The 16,908-nt window shown below is 42.4% G+C and overlaps 1 protein-coding gene across 2 annotated transcripts in view; it reads left to right on the top strand.

Moving 5' to 3' along the window:
• SCAPER (S-phase cyclin A associated protein in the ER) overlaps positions 1-16,406 on the top strand; it is a 398,005-nt gene extending 381,599 nt beyond the window's left edge. For both annotated transcript variants that reach the window (XM_065906683.1, XM_065906682.1), the window contains exons 30-32: positions 10,126-10,317; positions 13,102-13,153; positions 15,400-16,406. In XM_065906683.1, coding sequence (XP_065762755.1) covers positions 10,126-10,317; positions 13,102-13,153; positions 15,400-15,503 — 348 coding nt within the window. In that variant the 3' untranslated portion in view covers positions 15,504-16,406. The remainder of the gene's footprint in view (positions 1-10,125; positions 10,318-13,101; positions 13,154-15,399) is intronic.
• Positions 16,407-16,908: the final 502 nt, after the last annotated feature.

The following is a 16,908-nucleotide window of genomic DNA, read 5'->3' as shown; positions in this document are numbered from 1 at the left end:
GCCTCCTTTCCTTCTTCCCTCTCTCTCTTTCCTCCTCGACCCTCGGCGGGCGCTAGACAGCAATGAATCCCTGGACCACCAGGAAGAAGGCTAGTGCTCCAAGGGCCTGCCTCCCACACCGTCTGCCAAGATCTCTGCACTTAATCTCAGCCTCGAAATCTATCTTACAGCAGAAGCAAGTTTGGGAAGAGAGGAATGTGTTTGCAGCACTAGCCAAGGGAATCTTTTTCTCTGCCCCGAATTTGGTTTGATTATGTATGTGGACAGACTCTTCAAATTTTTCTCATGTGATATTTAAATAAAGCCATTTCAGTGCCCAGCCTACTCTACCCCCAGGGCATCAGATCAGAGAAACAAGGTGTGTGGGTGGGGGTGTTTGGGACATACCTTTTTCTTTATGTGATTCATAGAGGTCACTGGCCTCAAGGCCCCTGCTGTCATATCTTTCCTCTCCTGGGCTTGGGCGTCAGGTGTGATGGGACTTGTCAGAGAACACTGTGGACAGAGAGGCTTGGCCTCTGCCCTGGCCCGGCCACTAGGACTGCTGCCCCCTGCACGCCAGCCTTGTAGCAGGACCAGTTTCACAGGGAGGAATGCAACAACTACTTTGTTTCTGCTCTGCTAGAAAAATATTCTTTGTTCCAATGATTTACAGACCCTCTCGGCTGTCTCTTATAATGAATTTAGATGTCTAGACACCTATTTTTTGCCCCTTTGTTGAGGACATCTTGTCTCTGACAAGAAAAGGGAAAAAGCAAAACAAGAATTCCTAGGCATAAAGAATTCTCCTTGGTGAGATTTAACTATTTGTGTCCATTGCTGTCTGATCTCGTACTCCATTCACCCTACCAGCCTGGCTGATGGAGGTGGTTTGGCCTTGGGCTTGACAGACCAGCTCATAAGTCTTGCTGTCCCTACCCATGCCCCACCTGCCCCTGCTTTCCAGACTTTTGTGCCCAGAGACTGTTGGAGTCGATGGGGTGCTGCCTGAGGGACTGAGTCGGCTGTTCTTGTAAGTCCAAAGATAGCGACTCTGAGGACCTTGAAAGCCCTGGGAAGAGTAGGCTCAGGGCTCTGGTGTGGTGGTGGGTATGTATAGGCCCCTGGAGTCAGGTTTCGACACCAAAGCTCAGTCCTCATTCATTCATTCCCCAGCTGGTTATAGAGCACCTGTGATTTGTCAGGCACAGTACTAGACACTCTGCCACACACCGGGGACACAGCAGTGAATAAAAAGGACATAACCCCTGTTCCCACAGTGTTGAAAACTGGAGACTCACATCAGCCTGTCTTTGCCTGAACAACTGCTCATGCTTCTGGAGCCAGACAGGCCATATGTGTGTTTCTGTCTTCCGGTCCATGGCAGACATGGGACTGAGCTTCCAGCGATCTAAGCAGTTAGCAGCTTGCCAGAGGGCATTCTGAAAGGAAAAAAAATAAAAATAAAATGCAAAGCCTTCTCCTAAATAAGGGAGAAATTTAAGATCACTGTTAGATCTTAGGAAAATTAGCAGGATTCACAGAGTATAAAGAAGATAAGACAGAAAGTAACCACTTTCTATTTTGCTTCCTTGAATGTAGGTGAATTCTGGAGAGATGGAGATTTTGCTATAGGACACCATGGTTATATCTAAGATGCTTGGAGGGATAGTTGGATGGATGGATTTAGAAAGGGGCCAAGAAACTGCCCCACAGAACCTTTTTCTAGTTTATTTCTGTTATTTAGTGTTATGGTTTTGGTATGGTCAGGGAGAGAGCTGTTCCCATATAAGTGAATTTTGCAGAGGACTAAACTTACCTTTAAAACACAATATTTATTTAACATTAACTACTTGTGTTCATTTTTAAAATTTTGGTCTCTTATTTCTTAAACTTAAATCATACTAATATATATTTTTGATGCCTTAAGAAATGAATACCTACTATAGTATCAAGTACATGAGCATTATCATGTATGTGAAGCAAATTTTTTAAGTATAGAGTACTAAGAGAAGGTCATGGGTTATAATATGTGTTACTACAGTACAGTAATGTCACTCAAGGCCAACCATTTATACTAAATGATTCCAGGCAACTTTCTCAACTCTTATTTCTTCTTGAAATAATTTTAATTCCCACCCCCTCACTTATTAGTGTTAGCTGGTGCTTCTCTCTGTCTCCAGCAGTCTCCTAATTTGCTGGTTCCAGTCCACTTTTGTTAGACTTGCTTCTGAAATGTGAATTGGTAGGCTGAGTTGGAGCTTGCAGAGCTTAGCTTAAATAATTGACGTGGGTTCTGTGGACAGACTGGGCACTCTGTGAGGGCAGGGGTGCCTCTGACTCATTCACTGCCCCGCTCCCCAGCCTTGCCTAGCACTTGGCCAGAGCGGATGCTCAGCAGAGTTTTGATGAATGAACTGGTTTGCCTGCTCAGCAGCCTGCTTGCTCACTTCCTGGTTCTTGGCTGCATTCCAGGTGGTCACAGTTGGAGGAAGGGGGCCTTCTGGGTGAGGAGAATCAGGCTGTTTTCCATTTACATAACATGATAGAGCCCCCAGAGGCCTTTCTAGCCACTCTCCTTGGGATCTTTGAAGTGACTACGGCAGTTGTCATTTCACAGATTTGAAAAACGCAGACTGCCCAGGCCAACTGCTTTTCTAGACCAGATGCATACATACTCAGTAGCTTACCTCCACTTTCCTTTTTTTTTCCTTCCTGAAATTTAGCTGTTGGGAAAAACTCTTCAGGTCATACCAAGGATTAGCATTATAAAGACATCGTAGGTGATAGTGGTTGTTTCAAAAACAACGCCTGGTCTGTGATTTTGTACGCAAAATCCAGAAGGCAGCTAATTACATCACCATCACAAGAGGGTCCTCATTAGAAGTTGCATGTTCCAACAGTTCACTCCTGAGAATCTAGCCCCATCACCAACCGATCCTCTCTTTCAAGTTCTTATGTCTGATAGTTTGAGACAAACCCTTGGCACAGCTTAGAACATAGCCAAGAACTGGCTATTTGATACCTAGCCAAGCAGAATATAGGTTTTTGAAGAAAGGTCTTTTGTGTTGGTTTAATCTGTATATGTCAGTTGGTTTAGTCTGTTTAGAATGGCAGTATGTCATCCTCCTCTTCATCTGGGCTGGCAAAGTTGTGTGAGAAGCTGGCTGGCAGCCAGTCATTGGAACGAGCTCAGGGCTTGGCGACAGAGAGCCCCTCTGCCTAGGAAGGGGCAGCCCCCCGGGTGTGATAGCCCTGGACGGGCCTGAGAGGCGAGAGAGAAGCCAGCTCTCAGACTCAGAAGAGTTTTCCAGGCCCAGCTCCATAAATGACTGGCCAGTGGACCTATAACAAGTCTCTCAAACTTTCCGAGTTTCAGAGCTCTTCTTATAAAAGAGTATAGCCATCCGTGTCTGCCCCCCTCAAGGGAGTTGAGAGCCTGAGATGATGTAGATAGAGGGGCTTCGTAGACTACTGTGTACCGTCTCCGCCAGTGACAGGCTTTCTGCTGTGTTGGATGTTGCTGAGGTTCTGGCGTGCTACAGTCCATGGGGTCGCAAAGAATCAGACATGACTTAGTGAATGAACAACAAGCCACAACTGGCAATTTTGTTGTCTAGACAATTTTGGATTCCTTCACATCAAGTGAGAGACCAGTGTCACCCCACTACCCACAAAGGAGGAGGGTTTTTTTTTTCCTTTCCTTATAACCAGGCCAGGGAGCCCCACCTGGGATGCTGAGAGTCTCAAGCTCAATTTCCTTCTAGGGGAGCAGACGAATGATCACAGAATCCATTCTTTAGGGATTCTTAGTTCAGGCTGCAGTAACAAAGTTCCATAGACTGGGTAGCTTGTAAAATAATAGGAATTTGTTTCTCATTGTTCTGGAGGCTGGAAGTCCAAGATCAGGGTTCTGGGGAGGGCCCTCTTCCAAGTTACAGACTACCAGCTTCTCATCATATCCTCACAAGGCAGAAAGAGGACTTGAGGACTCTCTGGGGTCTCTTTTATGAAGGTATTAATCTCATTCACAAGGGCTTCACTCTCATGATCTAATCACCTCCTGAAGGCCCCATCTCCTGATGCCATCACATGAGGATTAGGATTTCAACATAAGAATTGAGGGGGGCACACAAACCTTCAATCTATGGCAAGGGACTAGCTGAGCAGACCTAAGATGTTGTGAACTGGAGACCTGCTTCAGAAAATGGCATCTGTACCCCATGAGAAGAGATCTTGGTATGATTCTCCCCCAAGGCAAGGTACAGAAGAATGCGTTAACTAGGGACCCTGTGTCACTTTGATTCGTTCATTCCAGTAACTCTGAGGTACCCAGCCCTCTAGCAGAGCAGGGGAGGACAGAAAAGGAAACAGTTCCTGCCCTTCTGGAACTAGGAATTAAGCTGCTCACACAATTTACAATATAAGAGCTGCTGCCTTGTCTTTGCATTGAAAAGCAGAGGCAATCTCTGGCCATGCTGCCTGGGAAGGCTTCCTGGGCTTAAGGATTTCCTTAAGTGCTTGGAGGGAAGCTCCTCCTGGGTCTGAATCAGGAGCCCACAACACCAGCCTTATTAGCTCTGGCCCTTCCTGCTGTTTTCAGATTGACAGATCTGGCACAACAGCCCCAACACACACACACAGACTAAGCTTAAGACTGTTTCTCTGTACCACTTACCTGTGTTTCTTGGATCGTGCTTATGCTAGGATTTTCTTTTCAGAGCTGTCAGAATGCACTTCCTACCCCGCCACCACAAGATCCTGGCTGGCATCCCCAGCCTGTTTGCACAGCTCTCTCCTGTGGAGGCAGGGCCAGGGGGAGGCCGCGGCATGGCTTCCCAGGTGGTATGAAGCTTGCTGATGAGTCCCAGGCAGAGCAGGGCCCGCTGCTGCCAGGCGCCCTGTTCTGATGAGCAGCCCTTACGGAGAGGCAGGGGCAGGACGACAGAAAGCACTCGTTAGGCCTCACACACTGGGAGGGGACTTCTGGTTCTGCGAGTGTAGGGAAGCCAGATCCGGCAGGAGGAGACTCAGGGCAGCAGAACTGGTGAGCTAACCAAAGGCTCCTAACTAACATTACCTTTTACATTGTGATCACAGACGCGGTTTTCTTTGATCCTCTAAACCCTGAAGGCTGCCATCTGCCTCTATTTCATTGAAAGAACACTATGGCTCAAACCAGTTAACCAGTCAGAGCCAGGGCTCCTTAATACCAAGCTCCCTTGAGCCTGCAGATTCATGCTTGTGGCCTCTGAGAGACAACTGGCCCAGGCACTTCTAAAATACATCAGGTTAGTGAGGGTAGCCTGCTAATGATACTTCATGCTGGCCAGGGATGACAAGGAATCGGACCTGAGCTGTGGATTGAATTGTATTCCCCCAGAATTCATATGTTGAGCCCTAACCCCCAGTGTGACAGTCCTTGGAGATAGGACTTTTAAGAGTTAATTAAGGTCAAATGAGGTCACAAGGGTGGGTCCTAGTGTAATAGGATTGGTGGCCTCACGCACACTCACTAAGGCCGCATAATGACGCTGTGAGGTGTCAGTGTGCAAACCAGGAAGAGAGCCCCCACCAGAACCCCACCTGCAGCACTCTGATCTCAAACGTCTGGGCTTCTGAACTGTGCGAAAACAAATTCCTGTCATTTAAGCCACCTAGTCTAAGGTAGTCTGTGATGGCAGCCTGAGCAGATGAAGACGGGCTGGCACTGAATCTAGGTTGTTTCTTCTCTCCACGTGAAATTCCTCCACCTACAGTTCTAGGCGTTCAGATCTGATCTAACCTTGAAGGTCCAACCCACCTGCTCAGTGCAGCCTTCCTTACCTTAGTTAGGAGTAATCTCTCCCTCCCATGGGATCCCCCAGTACCTTATCCTTCCCTCTCTGATGACCCAGGCTTCTCTGTATTATTGTCCTTCGTGGACATACCTCATCTCCCTGAGAGATGAGGCCTGACTCCTCTCCATGTCCCCTTCAGCATTTGGCACCGGAAGTATTCAGTAAATGGCCACTGAATTTAGAGCTCTCTTCTGGCTTCCTCAATTGGGGCACCCAGTTATATACTTCATTTGGTAGGAAATGCAAAGATTAAGGCTTAGTGGGTGTCCAGGGATCAGCACATGAAAGAATCAACATGTCCCACTTGTCTACTCCAGATTCCTTTTATTTTTATTTTTTTCCCAGATGTCTTTTTAGTGCCGGTATTCAGATCCTCCTGGCCCTCTTTCCAAGGCTATAGCACACATTGGCAGCATGCAACTTTCCTTTTCCAAAAAGCCCCTTCTTCCCAGAATTGTTGATAGTTCCAAGAAGAAAAGGAAGTGAGGGGCTCTCACCCACTTCCTCTCTTACCCTCTCCCTATTCCTTCTCCCAACCCCTTGCCAGTGAAGAAAAAAGGTAGTGAGTGCCAGGGCGTACAGGTAAAAGGTGCCTTTCTTCAGTGCCCGTGGAACTACTCCTGCTGGCCATTGCTTAGAAGCCCAAAGGAGAATTCTCTCCAGAGGATGACCAAGAACGTGTCCAAGAAGGCCTTGAAGTGCTGTCTCATGTTCTGATACAGTCAAGTAGTTTCAGTGTGACTTGTCTTAAATTCAAAATGCGGGAATCTAATTCTCAGTGAGAAAGAGTATATAAAAGACCCAGTTCTTTTTCTTTATTTGAGTGCTACTGGCTCAGACAGTAGACAGTCTGCCTGCAATGCAGGAGACGTAGGTTCCATCCCTGAGTCGGGAAGATCTCCTGGAGAAGAGCTACCCACTCCCGTATTCTTGCCTGGAAAATTTCATGGGCAGAGGAGTCTGGCAAACTATAGTCCATGGGGTCACAGAGAGTCAGACACGACTGAGCGACTCACACTAACACAGGTATGTTCACTTTGTGAAAAATCAGGCTTTTAACTTAAAGGGGATATGCATTATGCTTCATTGAAAAGTATACTTAAAAAAAAAAATTTAAAACCCCAAACAACTGAACAGTTTGCTTAGGTCACACAACTAGTTGGTGACTAGAGTAAAGGCCAGAACTCAGATCTCCTAGCTCTGTAGTTAGTATGTATTTTAGAATCACACCCAGGAGCAAGAGGCAAGTTCAGTTTCAGTCACTGTTGATCTGAAAGTGAAAGGGAAAATCAAGTCGCTCAGTCATGTCCAACTCTTTGCAACCCTGGTAGACTGTTTCTCCGTCCATGGGATTTTCCAGGCAAGAATATTAGAGTGGGTTGCTATTTCCTTCACCAGGAGATCTTCCCGACCCAGGGATTGAACCTGGGTCTCCCACATTATAGGCAGATGCTTCACCGTCTGAGCCACCAGGGAAGTCCTTTTTGATCTGAGTTGCTAGAAGTTCTCTTGGTTTCCTTGGAGTCCTAGTCTGCATCTGAAAATGGACAAAATGTTTGAGAGGAGGTTTCTCATTACTACTGAGGCTACACCAGCTCCCTACCTGTTGTCTGATGACTATGGCCTCTAAAGAAATCTACAGGCCGGTCACATCCTTCCTTGGTTCAGTGGTGGGGAAAGGGGCTCTGTGAAAATACTTTTTGACCTGTGTGCCCTGAAAGAAAGGGCAGGTGGCCTGGCCAGGTTCAGGGTGGTGCCACCTTAGGCCTTTGTCCGGACAAAGGTGACAGATCAGTTACTGATTTAGTTGCAACTCCAAGAGGAAGGTATATAGAGAGACATACTGACATCATATGGTAGGAGATTTCTCTTACATATGTTTCTTTCATTCAGCAAGACGTTCATGTCCTGTGATGACTCCCTGTTAACTTTCTACTGATTTTGGACAGCTTAAGCCGTCCCAAGTGACATTTGACTCCCCCCTAAGGCCTGGGACTGAGTGACTGGATGAAATAAAACTGAGTCCTGCCCTCATCCCCTAACCTGTCAGAAGCCTCTCAGGCAACTCTCTCCTTGTCCCCAAGGCCCTGAGCATTGAGGTCAGGCTGTTTGCATCCCCAGCCTTGCTTCCCTGCCCCTACAGGAAGTACCTGACCTAACTCAGCTGACTGCTCACCTGTGCCCGAGCCCGCCGGCCTCACCCAGGAGTCGTCTCACCTGCTGAGCCTCGGTGCTGCGGGTTGGCCCCTTCCGGGCTTCCTCGTGCTGTCTCCCCACAATGTCCGAAATGTGATTTGAGGGACAGTGCTAACTAGATGTCGTCCTCTGGCTCACTGCCAAGCCAGGGGGGTAGCTCGCGGCACCCCTCGCAGACCTCTGACTGTAGTCTGGCTACGTCCTGTCTTGGGTGGTCCTGTGGGTAGAACTCCTTACCCCCAGGCACCCAAACCGCCTACCTCCACTTGTGTCTTCTGCGGTCAGGGGACTTAAAGATAGTGGCCTCTGACAGGGCATCTCACTACCCTGCTGGTGACCTCTGTAAACTCACTTTTTCAACAGGCAACTCATAGCCAGCTCTGTTCCCAGAGGGGACTGACCCCCAAGGGACTGACCCCCCCTCCCCAGTGAGGGTCAGGAGTCCAGGTGGAATAAGTTACGGTTAAGCTCTCATGTTCTGTGCTGATTTACCAGGAACCAGGAATCGCCATCTTTGAGTTTAACATTGTGCCTGTGCCAGCCAGACTGTCCAGTTTAATATCTTTTCAATTAGGGAGTCTTCCAGTAATAGCATTTTAACAGTGAAGTTCCAAAGAAAAAACTTGTTCTTAATTTTTGTCCAAAGAGGGGGAAAGAGGCTTCTAATAATGGTATCATTATAAATTCTAAAGTGATGATCATTTGGCTGTGCGACAAAATTTGTAGCTAATAATTAAAATAAAGATTTAAGTAAATGCTTTATCAATAAAGTGGATGATAGGGGCACATTTTTCTCAGCCAGTGTCAGGGATGGCAGCCCGTAGCCATGTGCTGAATTGTCACACTGCAAGTCTTTAAAATTCCTGCTGGATTTGAAGGTATTAACAAGTCCCTATCAACATTCTCTAAAGGTTTTTGATGTCATTTTAGCTATTGAACTAAAATATGTGAACTATTACTTTGTTGATTTTGTTCTTAAACCAAACTGCATTATCATCTGAGAGTGTGTTCTTAAAGTATTGTTAAAAGTACTTTGAAAACTTGTAAATCCCTATAATTTATGTTTCTCCTGCCTCTGCTGTTTCATTCTGTCCTTCTGGTTTTAATTTGAATGCAGTCCTGTCTGGGTGTGTACCTGTAAAATTGTGTTTTTCCAAGTACAATTTACAGTCTTGACCTTAGATTTTACAGTGTTCCTAACCTTCCATGAGCTTCTTCCTATACCAAGAAGTGGGGCTTTGGGTCACCCAGCTCTTTTATATTAGAACAGTCTAATCAAGGTTACTTGAAACAGATCTGATTTTGACGTTTCTTAGTTTATCATATAGGCCTAGGGAGTAAGTTCGGAGGGCTTCCCTGCAAGCCCATTAATTGCATTGCCCCATTTCTTAAAATGTACACAGTTGTAAACCTAGACTGCTTTAGGACAACAGTCTCGTTTATCTAAACAATTCTCCTTTTAGACTCAATGGTACTGATGGAAACACAGATAAGCTGTATGGATCGGAGGAAGGAACTTTTGGAGCTGTGTTTTTTTTTTTTTTTTTTTTTTTGGCTGAAACTGTTCCCATTCCCCTAACAAACCCCTTTTTTTCTTTCCAGGGGCTTGTCTGCATATGGAATAAACTGATCTGTGTTCAGTATATTCCATGAGCTAGGGTAGGGGAAGACTGCAGTGGGAGGGTATAGGAGAGGGTATCTTCTGAGTGAGCTCTTGGCAGGTTTTAAGGAATATGGCTATTTTGCTTTAAGGGGAAGAGTGAAGGGTGAGGCACTGTGTTAAAGTAGTGCGTATCCTAAATCCATTTCGTGGGCATCCTCTCTCCATGATGAATCCATGGTTCCTCGTGGATTATAAGAATTTTTAAATGGATATAGAACTTTGGGCATCTTTTCCTTAAGTTAGGAAATGAGATTTCTTTCTTTTCTGCTCCTTTCAAATATCACTTAAATTAAGCTCTGATAAGGAGTCAGGAGTGTTTTTCTTTCCTCCTTACACTTCCTCAGCACGTCTTCCGTGATTCTTGCTGGCACTGCAGGCTGAGGAAGCGGGACATGTGTCAGGCCAGGGCTCCACGGCAGCTGACCTGGGGTTCCTCCTCTGTCGCAGGTCATCGTGCAGTCCGGCCGCCACCCCACAGTACTGCAGAAGCTCTGCCAGCTGCCGTTCCAGTATTTCAGTGACCCACGGCTGATCAAAGTGCTCTTCCCGTCACTTATCGCTGCTTGTTACAACAACCTTCAGAACAAGATCATTCTGGAGCAAGAGATGAGCTGTGTTCTACTGGCCACGTTTATTCAGGTACCTTCTGTATTTATGCCAAATTCTCTGACTCTGTGTGAAAGCTAATGAGACTGAAAAATAAAAATGAACCAGCTGTTTACCCTTGCCATCCACATTACCCCAAAATTTCACCTATTTATGTGCTTGACTGTCATGATAGTAAAACTGGGGTTTGAGTATTGCATATATTTCTATTTGGAGGATTTCAAGAAAAAGGTATTTTTCCAGTTAAGCCTGTACTAAGGAAATGTTTTTAAAAGACTTCTTTAAGGCTTTAACTGTTACTTCATCTTGCTTTTTGTCTATTTATAGGGAATAGATAATAACTGCTGAAGAAAGATTAAAACTGCAATTTATTTGTAAATTTTTAAATAAATATTCATATATATATACAGACACACTGACTGTGTGTGCATAAGAAAAAAAAAACATTTTGTTGCTTTTTCTCAAATCTAAAACTTTTAATTATGGCCTTATATTTTGCTGATCCAGTGAAATTCTATAGGACTCGAATCAGAATCAGTACTGTAGCAAAGCAGTATTTCCACATCTAAATTAACCCAGTCAACTGACAATAGAGAACCAGTTTGGTTATTCTTTAACATTTGCTAATAGCTAATCGTGTTATTTCTTTTCTGTCATTACACAATGACATTATTTGCTGAAAATCTTCCATTATTTTTTCAAATGTTGCACCCTAAAGCCAGTACATGTTTGTTCCATGACACACATATGCTTAATAGACAGTGTTTTCTGTTCATAATAATAATGAAACAGAAAGCAGAACTTTGTATTGTTATTGTTCCTTATTCTGGCTAACACACATGTATCACTTTTGAAAGGGCGTAACAGTGCCCAGCTGGGTGGGATGGCTAAAGAATCCCCCAGGCTTTCTTCACCTGAGAAGTGGTTTACATTTCTTAAACTATCCTCTACTAGATGATCAGCTAATAAACAAACTAGATCAATTATGCTTAGAAATGTTTTGTTTTCAACTTGTTTGTTTTTGAGTCTAGATTCCAGTTTCCAAAAAAAAATTTCAAATATATTCAGATTTATAGGTAGGGTATATATATATATTCAAAAAAAATCTTATAGTTAATAATTAAAATCTTAATGAAGTTTTATATAACCATCATATCAAGATTCTTCATATATTCTTACAGCCTTAGGATTAAACAGGAAATACATTATAGAGAATTTTAAGACCATGATCTTAAAATTCATTCTTTCATTCAACAGGTAAATTTTTAGTGCCTCTGGTGTGCTGGGCACTGCTCCAGGCACTGGAAATACAGCATCGAACAACACAGATACAAATTCCTGCCTTGAAATGTAGAGTTGGGGGAGTCAAACAAAAAACAAATAAATGAGCAAAATAAATAGTATGTCAGATTGTGTTAAATGCTGTGGAGAAAAGTTTAAGGCAAGAGAGGAAAGGGGGACAGGGTCCTCCAGAGAGATGACATGCAGCTTTTTGTGGCCTGCACAAAGAGGCCTCAACCAAGACAGTGATTATTGAGCAAAGACAGTTTTGTAGCTGTACCATCTTAGTCCCTTACATTTTTTTCAACTGCTTGGAAAACAATTTATAAAAATATAAATGGTACCAGAATCTAAAGTAAGGATCATATATAGTATTTTCATCTGGTGTTGATCTCAGAGTACTTCTAATTTGACTCTATTATAGTTAATACACAATTAAGTATAATTTAATATAAATCTAATACATTAACCATATATTTTAGCACAGATTTTATAAATAACTATGGAAATTTCTTATAATGCTTATTTGGGATAGGATGTTAAAAACAAGTTTGGTTTTTTTCTATAAATTATTGTGCTCAAGAGAATGAAAGTACATTGGACTTTCGTTTAAAATGGTTCTTTAAGGTCCCCTGTGTTTCTAGTGACTACTAGAAAATATTAAAAATAAGAGCTAGCAGTTTGTCCTAGGTTCCTGAAATTTCACATATTATAGATGACCTTTTTCATGTTCCATCGAAGAGTAAAATTGCTGGACTTTAAGATTTAGCTACAGAATGGATGGACCTAAAGAATATTATACTACGTGAAAGAAGTCAGAGAAAGACAATTACCATATGATTTCACTTATATATGAAATCTAAAAAGTGAAACAAACATAGCAAACAGAAACAAGCTCAGAAATACAGAGCACTGGTGGTTTGGAAAGTGGGATGGGAAGGTGGGCAAAATACATGAAGGGGATTAAGAGGTACAGACTTTCAGCTATAAAATCAATGTCATAGGAATTTAACGTACAGTGTAGGGAATACAGTCAATAATAAGATTGTATGGTGACAGCTGATAACTAAACAGATCATGGTGACCATTTCAAGATGTAGATGAATATGGAATCACTATACTGCACAGCTGAGACTAATATGATATTGTATGTCAATTATACTTCAATTAAAAAACAGCTACAGAATACATAAGGGCTTTTATACTTGTGGGTTTTGTTTAATGTTAAAAGTCTGTCAATATTTTAAGACAGCATTTGGCTAAAGAATTCAGTTTGTTAGATATAAAACAAAGTTATACATTCCACAGCAGCAACAACCTGGCCGTTGGTGATATTTAGATTTGAGTCATCATTATTTGATTTAAATATGAGAACCTGAATTACATAACATCAGTTTCTTTAGCTTTTATATTTGGGCTCCAAAGTATTCATGGTAAAAATAGCTATCTCAGATTCAGAGGCATTTTTAAAGCCACTCTCAGCAAAGTTCTCCATGCATAGCATTGATATAAAAACACTTTTCTCGTTTCTCACAGGATTTTGCACAGACTTCAGGTCAGGCAGATAACCAGTCTTATCAGCCCAAAGGTATGTCTCTGTTGAAATTAAATGTTATGTGTTTGTTAGCTGGACATTTCTCACTCCACCCTTTGCAACTGTTAGAGAAATCAATTTATTACATCACCTGAAATATTTGAAGTTCAGATACCAAGTATATTTCAGAGAATAAAAAATTGATTTTGTCATCATACATGAGTGTATCAGAATATACAGAGAAATCCATGGAAGTAAAAGAAAAGCATGAAACATCTTTATATAATTTATACTCACCTCATACAAGTTATAATAAATGGTGAATAATTACTAAAGAGCTACCTACCTTAAAATAGAAGATACAATCAGATCATTAATATAGGCCTACATTACTCACATAAATGCTGAAATTACATACATTTAGTTCCCTACCCGTGTTCAGAATAAAATTGTCACTGATAGTAGCCCATATGTTCCCCTAAAATTCCAGCACTTGAATTTTTTATTGAAAATAAAAATTGTAAAATTGTTTTACATGAAGAAAGAGCACAGTTCAGGGGCCAAAAGATTTATTAAAAAATGTTTTTTTCCCTGTAGCATTTCTGTTGAAGTGAGTCCTGTGATCACAGTTGAGATGTAGAATTTTCAAGTGCACTTTTACTTTTTTAAATATTCTGCTACCCACACTGTTATTAAGAAGTACAAGTTGCTCTTTGTCTGACTGTCATGTCAGCATCTCTGATTAATGAGACCTTCATCCAGACTTTCCCCAATTTTTTAAAGTGGCCAGAGGTCTAGTCCCAGCAAGATCCTCTGGGGCACCCACTCAGTAGCCCTCACTTTGGGGGAGGAGAAGGTCACCCTGGGCAGAGGGTGTATGTGTGTCTCACAGTTCTTTACAATGGACAGGTGCTGAAAAGTATATAAATGAGAATATAACTCAAACTGTAACAGTATCATGAAAAAATGTCATTTCTTATTGGCTCAGACACTCTCAAGTAAACAGAAAGCTATGCCCCTTTTTAGAAATTCAAGTCAACATCATAGTTGGTACCATTTGCCAAAGTCAGAATTAGTGTGCAAATTCACTTCTTCCCTGACTCAGTCACAGCCTTTTTTTAAGTTGTTAGAGGCTAGAAAAAAAATCATAATTTGTAATAGTAATTTGTTACTATATCTTAAAAACAATGGTTTAAATGTTGAATTTTGAAAATGCCTAGAAAAATCTTCTGTTTATTTTTAATTGTACAGCAGTTTTTTGTTTGTTTTTTGTTGTTGTTTTGTTTTTTGCCAGTAAGAAGTATAGACATTCTTTTTCTTCCTCTTCCTCCTGACATAAGGATGAGTCACCATTTGCTGCCTATCTGTCAGGCATGTCCCAGGGGCTGCCTCTATCTGCTTGGTTTCAACCTCTCTTTTCCAAGGGATCATCTTCTCTGACTTTCATGCTTTCCCCAATTACTATGGGATTAATCTTCAAAACAGCAAATGGGGAACTGTTCTCTGCTTTGCTTAGAAAAGTCATCACTATACTGGTGACAGCTCATAATATGCTTACCTGATTTTAAAAAACAATGATGCCACACTAAGTTGCTAGTCTGCACCTGGACATCTGTTCCCCTATTGCTTAGAATGTCCCCATAAAATGTTTCAAGATGTTTTGAGTTCATTGCCCAGGTGAACCTCTAAATTCTAAATGTGAAGCAGCTTCTGACACACCCCATTCTTATTGCTAAGGAAGAATTCCCGTTTCCAAATCCTCACTGCTGGATGACTGGCTGACCAGGAGACTGTTTCAGTAGCCAGTAAAGCTCCTGATAGTTCCCTCTGCTTTGTTGGGCAACTGAATGCCAGATTTGAGCATTTATTAAAGTTATGTTTAAACTAAAATCATGTTTTAGATCAAACAGACTATTTTAGAAAACAACCATTAAGTTTATGTACAGATATAGCCTTTCCAGGCTAACTTAAGGATGGAATACATAACTGTCCTTTTATTTTGTTCACCATACTTATTTTTCCCATTTTCTTACTCCAGAGTCCAAAAACAGTGTTTTTCATAATGTTTTACCTAGAGGTTAATGTCTGAGTAGTTTAGAAGCGTGAAAGAGATTGTAATTAAAATACATATTATATATTTCATACTTCAGATATAGGTGAGTTACCTTTACTGAAATTTGCATCATGGTTTCTTTCAAATGTATGTCTCCATTTTTGACTCAGATATCAGAATAATTTTCATTTCTTAAATGTTGAAGACTTTAACCTGTTTACTATTCTCTTCTTTATCCCCCCCTCAGGAAAATGCCTTGGTTCCCAAGACTATCTTGAACTGGCTAACAGATTTCCTCAGCAGGCCTGGGAAGAAGCTCGACAGTTTTTCTTAAAAAAAGAGAAAAAATAAAGGTTTTGGTTGGTTGTGTGTTTGAGTACCCTCATTAATATTTTTAATTGTTCAAAACACTGTAACTACTCCTTAAGAAGTTCATTTTCACATGTTTATACTCTGTAGATATGGTATATACTTTACGCTATTTATAAAGACTGTAGATACTTTAATGTTCTTTCTAATTCTGTGAGTTTATTTCATTTATGCACAATAGTTTGAAGTTTGGTAACTTACATCCTATGATAATATATACTTTGCATTTGTAATATGGGTGAAATTAGGCAAAAAGTTAGCAAGTCTGTTTTGTTCTTGTAATAAAATAACTTATTCTGTTTGCAGTGGTGACTTTTCTTGTGAAGGCAATGCAGATTTGAAAGAAAAACTAATTCCAACCCCGGAAGTATCTTAAAGACTAAAAGTTAACCTGCTTTAAAGTTCCCTTATTAGGTTTGAGTAGAAGATGTTTGTAACAGTTTCACATTCTAATTACATAATATGTTCTAGCAGCTATCTGAAATTAACTTAGAGCATTGTATTCATTTGTCTGCCTAAACTTTCCCAGCGGCCACTACCGAGAGTCTCCTATAGAAATAGGATTGCTGAACTGAAATTCTCCAAAATAAAAATGAGGGATCCAAAAAAGATCAAATATAGTGAACCATCCTAAAGTATTTTCTCAAGTAACTGCAATGAAGCCGAAGTAAAAATAAAACATGGTCACCAAGGTCCTGAATAGACGTTTTTACTCCTGTGCAAGGCTCACAGCTGAACGGGAGGAGCGTCTGCCAGGAGATGTTGACCTTTTCATATCTTGTTTTCATCGTTTCACCACCTTAAGCCGACGGTCAGTGCTTAAGCTGACGGTCACTGAGTGACACTGGGGGTTATTTCTGTCAGATAAGGATCAAACATTAACAAGAAAGAAGATCTGATGGGGGTGGTATTAATACTGTAAGATTCAAGACTGGGGGCGGAGGGGACGGAAAATGCAGGAGTTACACCGGATTGTTAAAAGCAAACTTACCTCCTGTTCAGGACACTAATTTTTGGGTCCTCCCAAGGCTGTCAAGTTATGTATATGCAGTTTTTGCTTCTTTGCAAATAGAAAATAAAGAGGTCCAATTTCAAACAAAAGCGAAAGGAAGCAAACGCAATCCCTGTGCGCTCTGCACTCCTGCTGCACGGTCCCTGGGGTCTTCCGCGCGCTCGGGCTGCGGGGCCGAAGCCCGGCTGGGCTCGGGGCTCGGGGCGGGGGAAACCCCTCCCGCTTCAGCGGAGCCCGCTCCCAGGGCTTGGCGAAGACTCGGCCCGGGGCGCCAACCCAGGGCCCGGGGCCCTCGCCGCGGCGCGCGCAGAAGTACCTCGAGCCGCGGCCGGGCGGAGCCCAGCACACCGGGACGAGGGGGCTTGGCCCTGGCGC

Source organism: Muntiacus reevesi, chromosome 15 (assembly GCF_963930625.1).
Source record: "Muntiacus reevesi chromosome 15, mMunRee1.1, whole genome shotgun sequence".
Taxonomy (NCBI): domain Eukaryota; kingdom Metazoa; phylum Chordata; class Mammalia; order Artiodactyla; family Cervidae; genus Muntiacus; species Muntiacus reevesi.
Note: the sequence above shows the minus strand (reverse complement) of the source record. Positions and strands in the feature narration are given on the sequence as shown.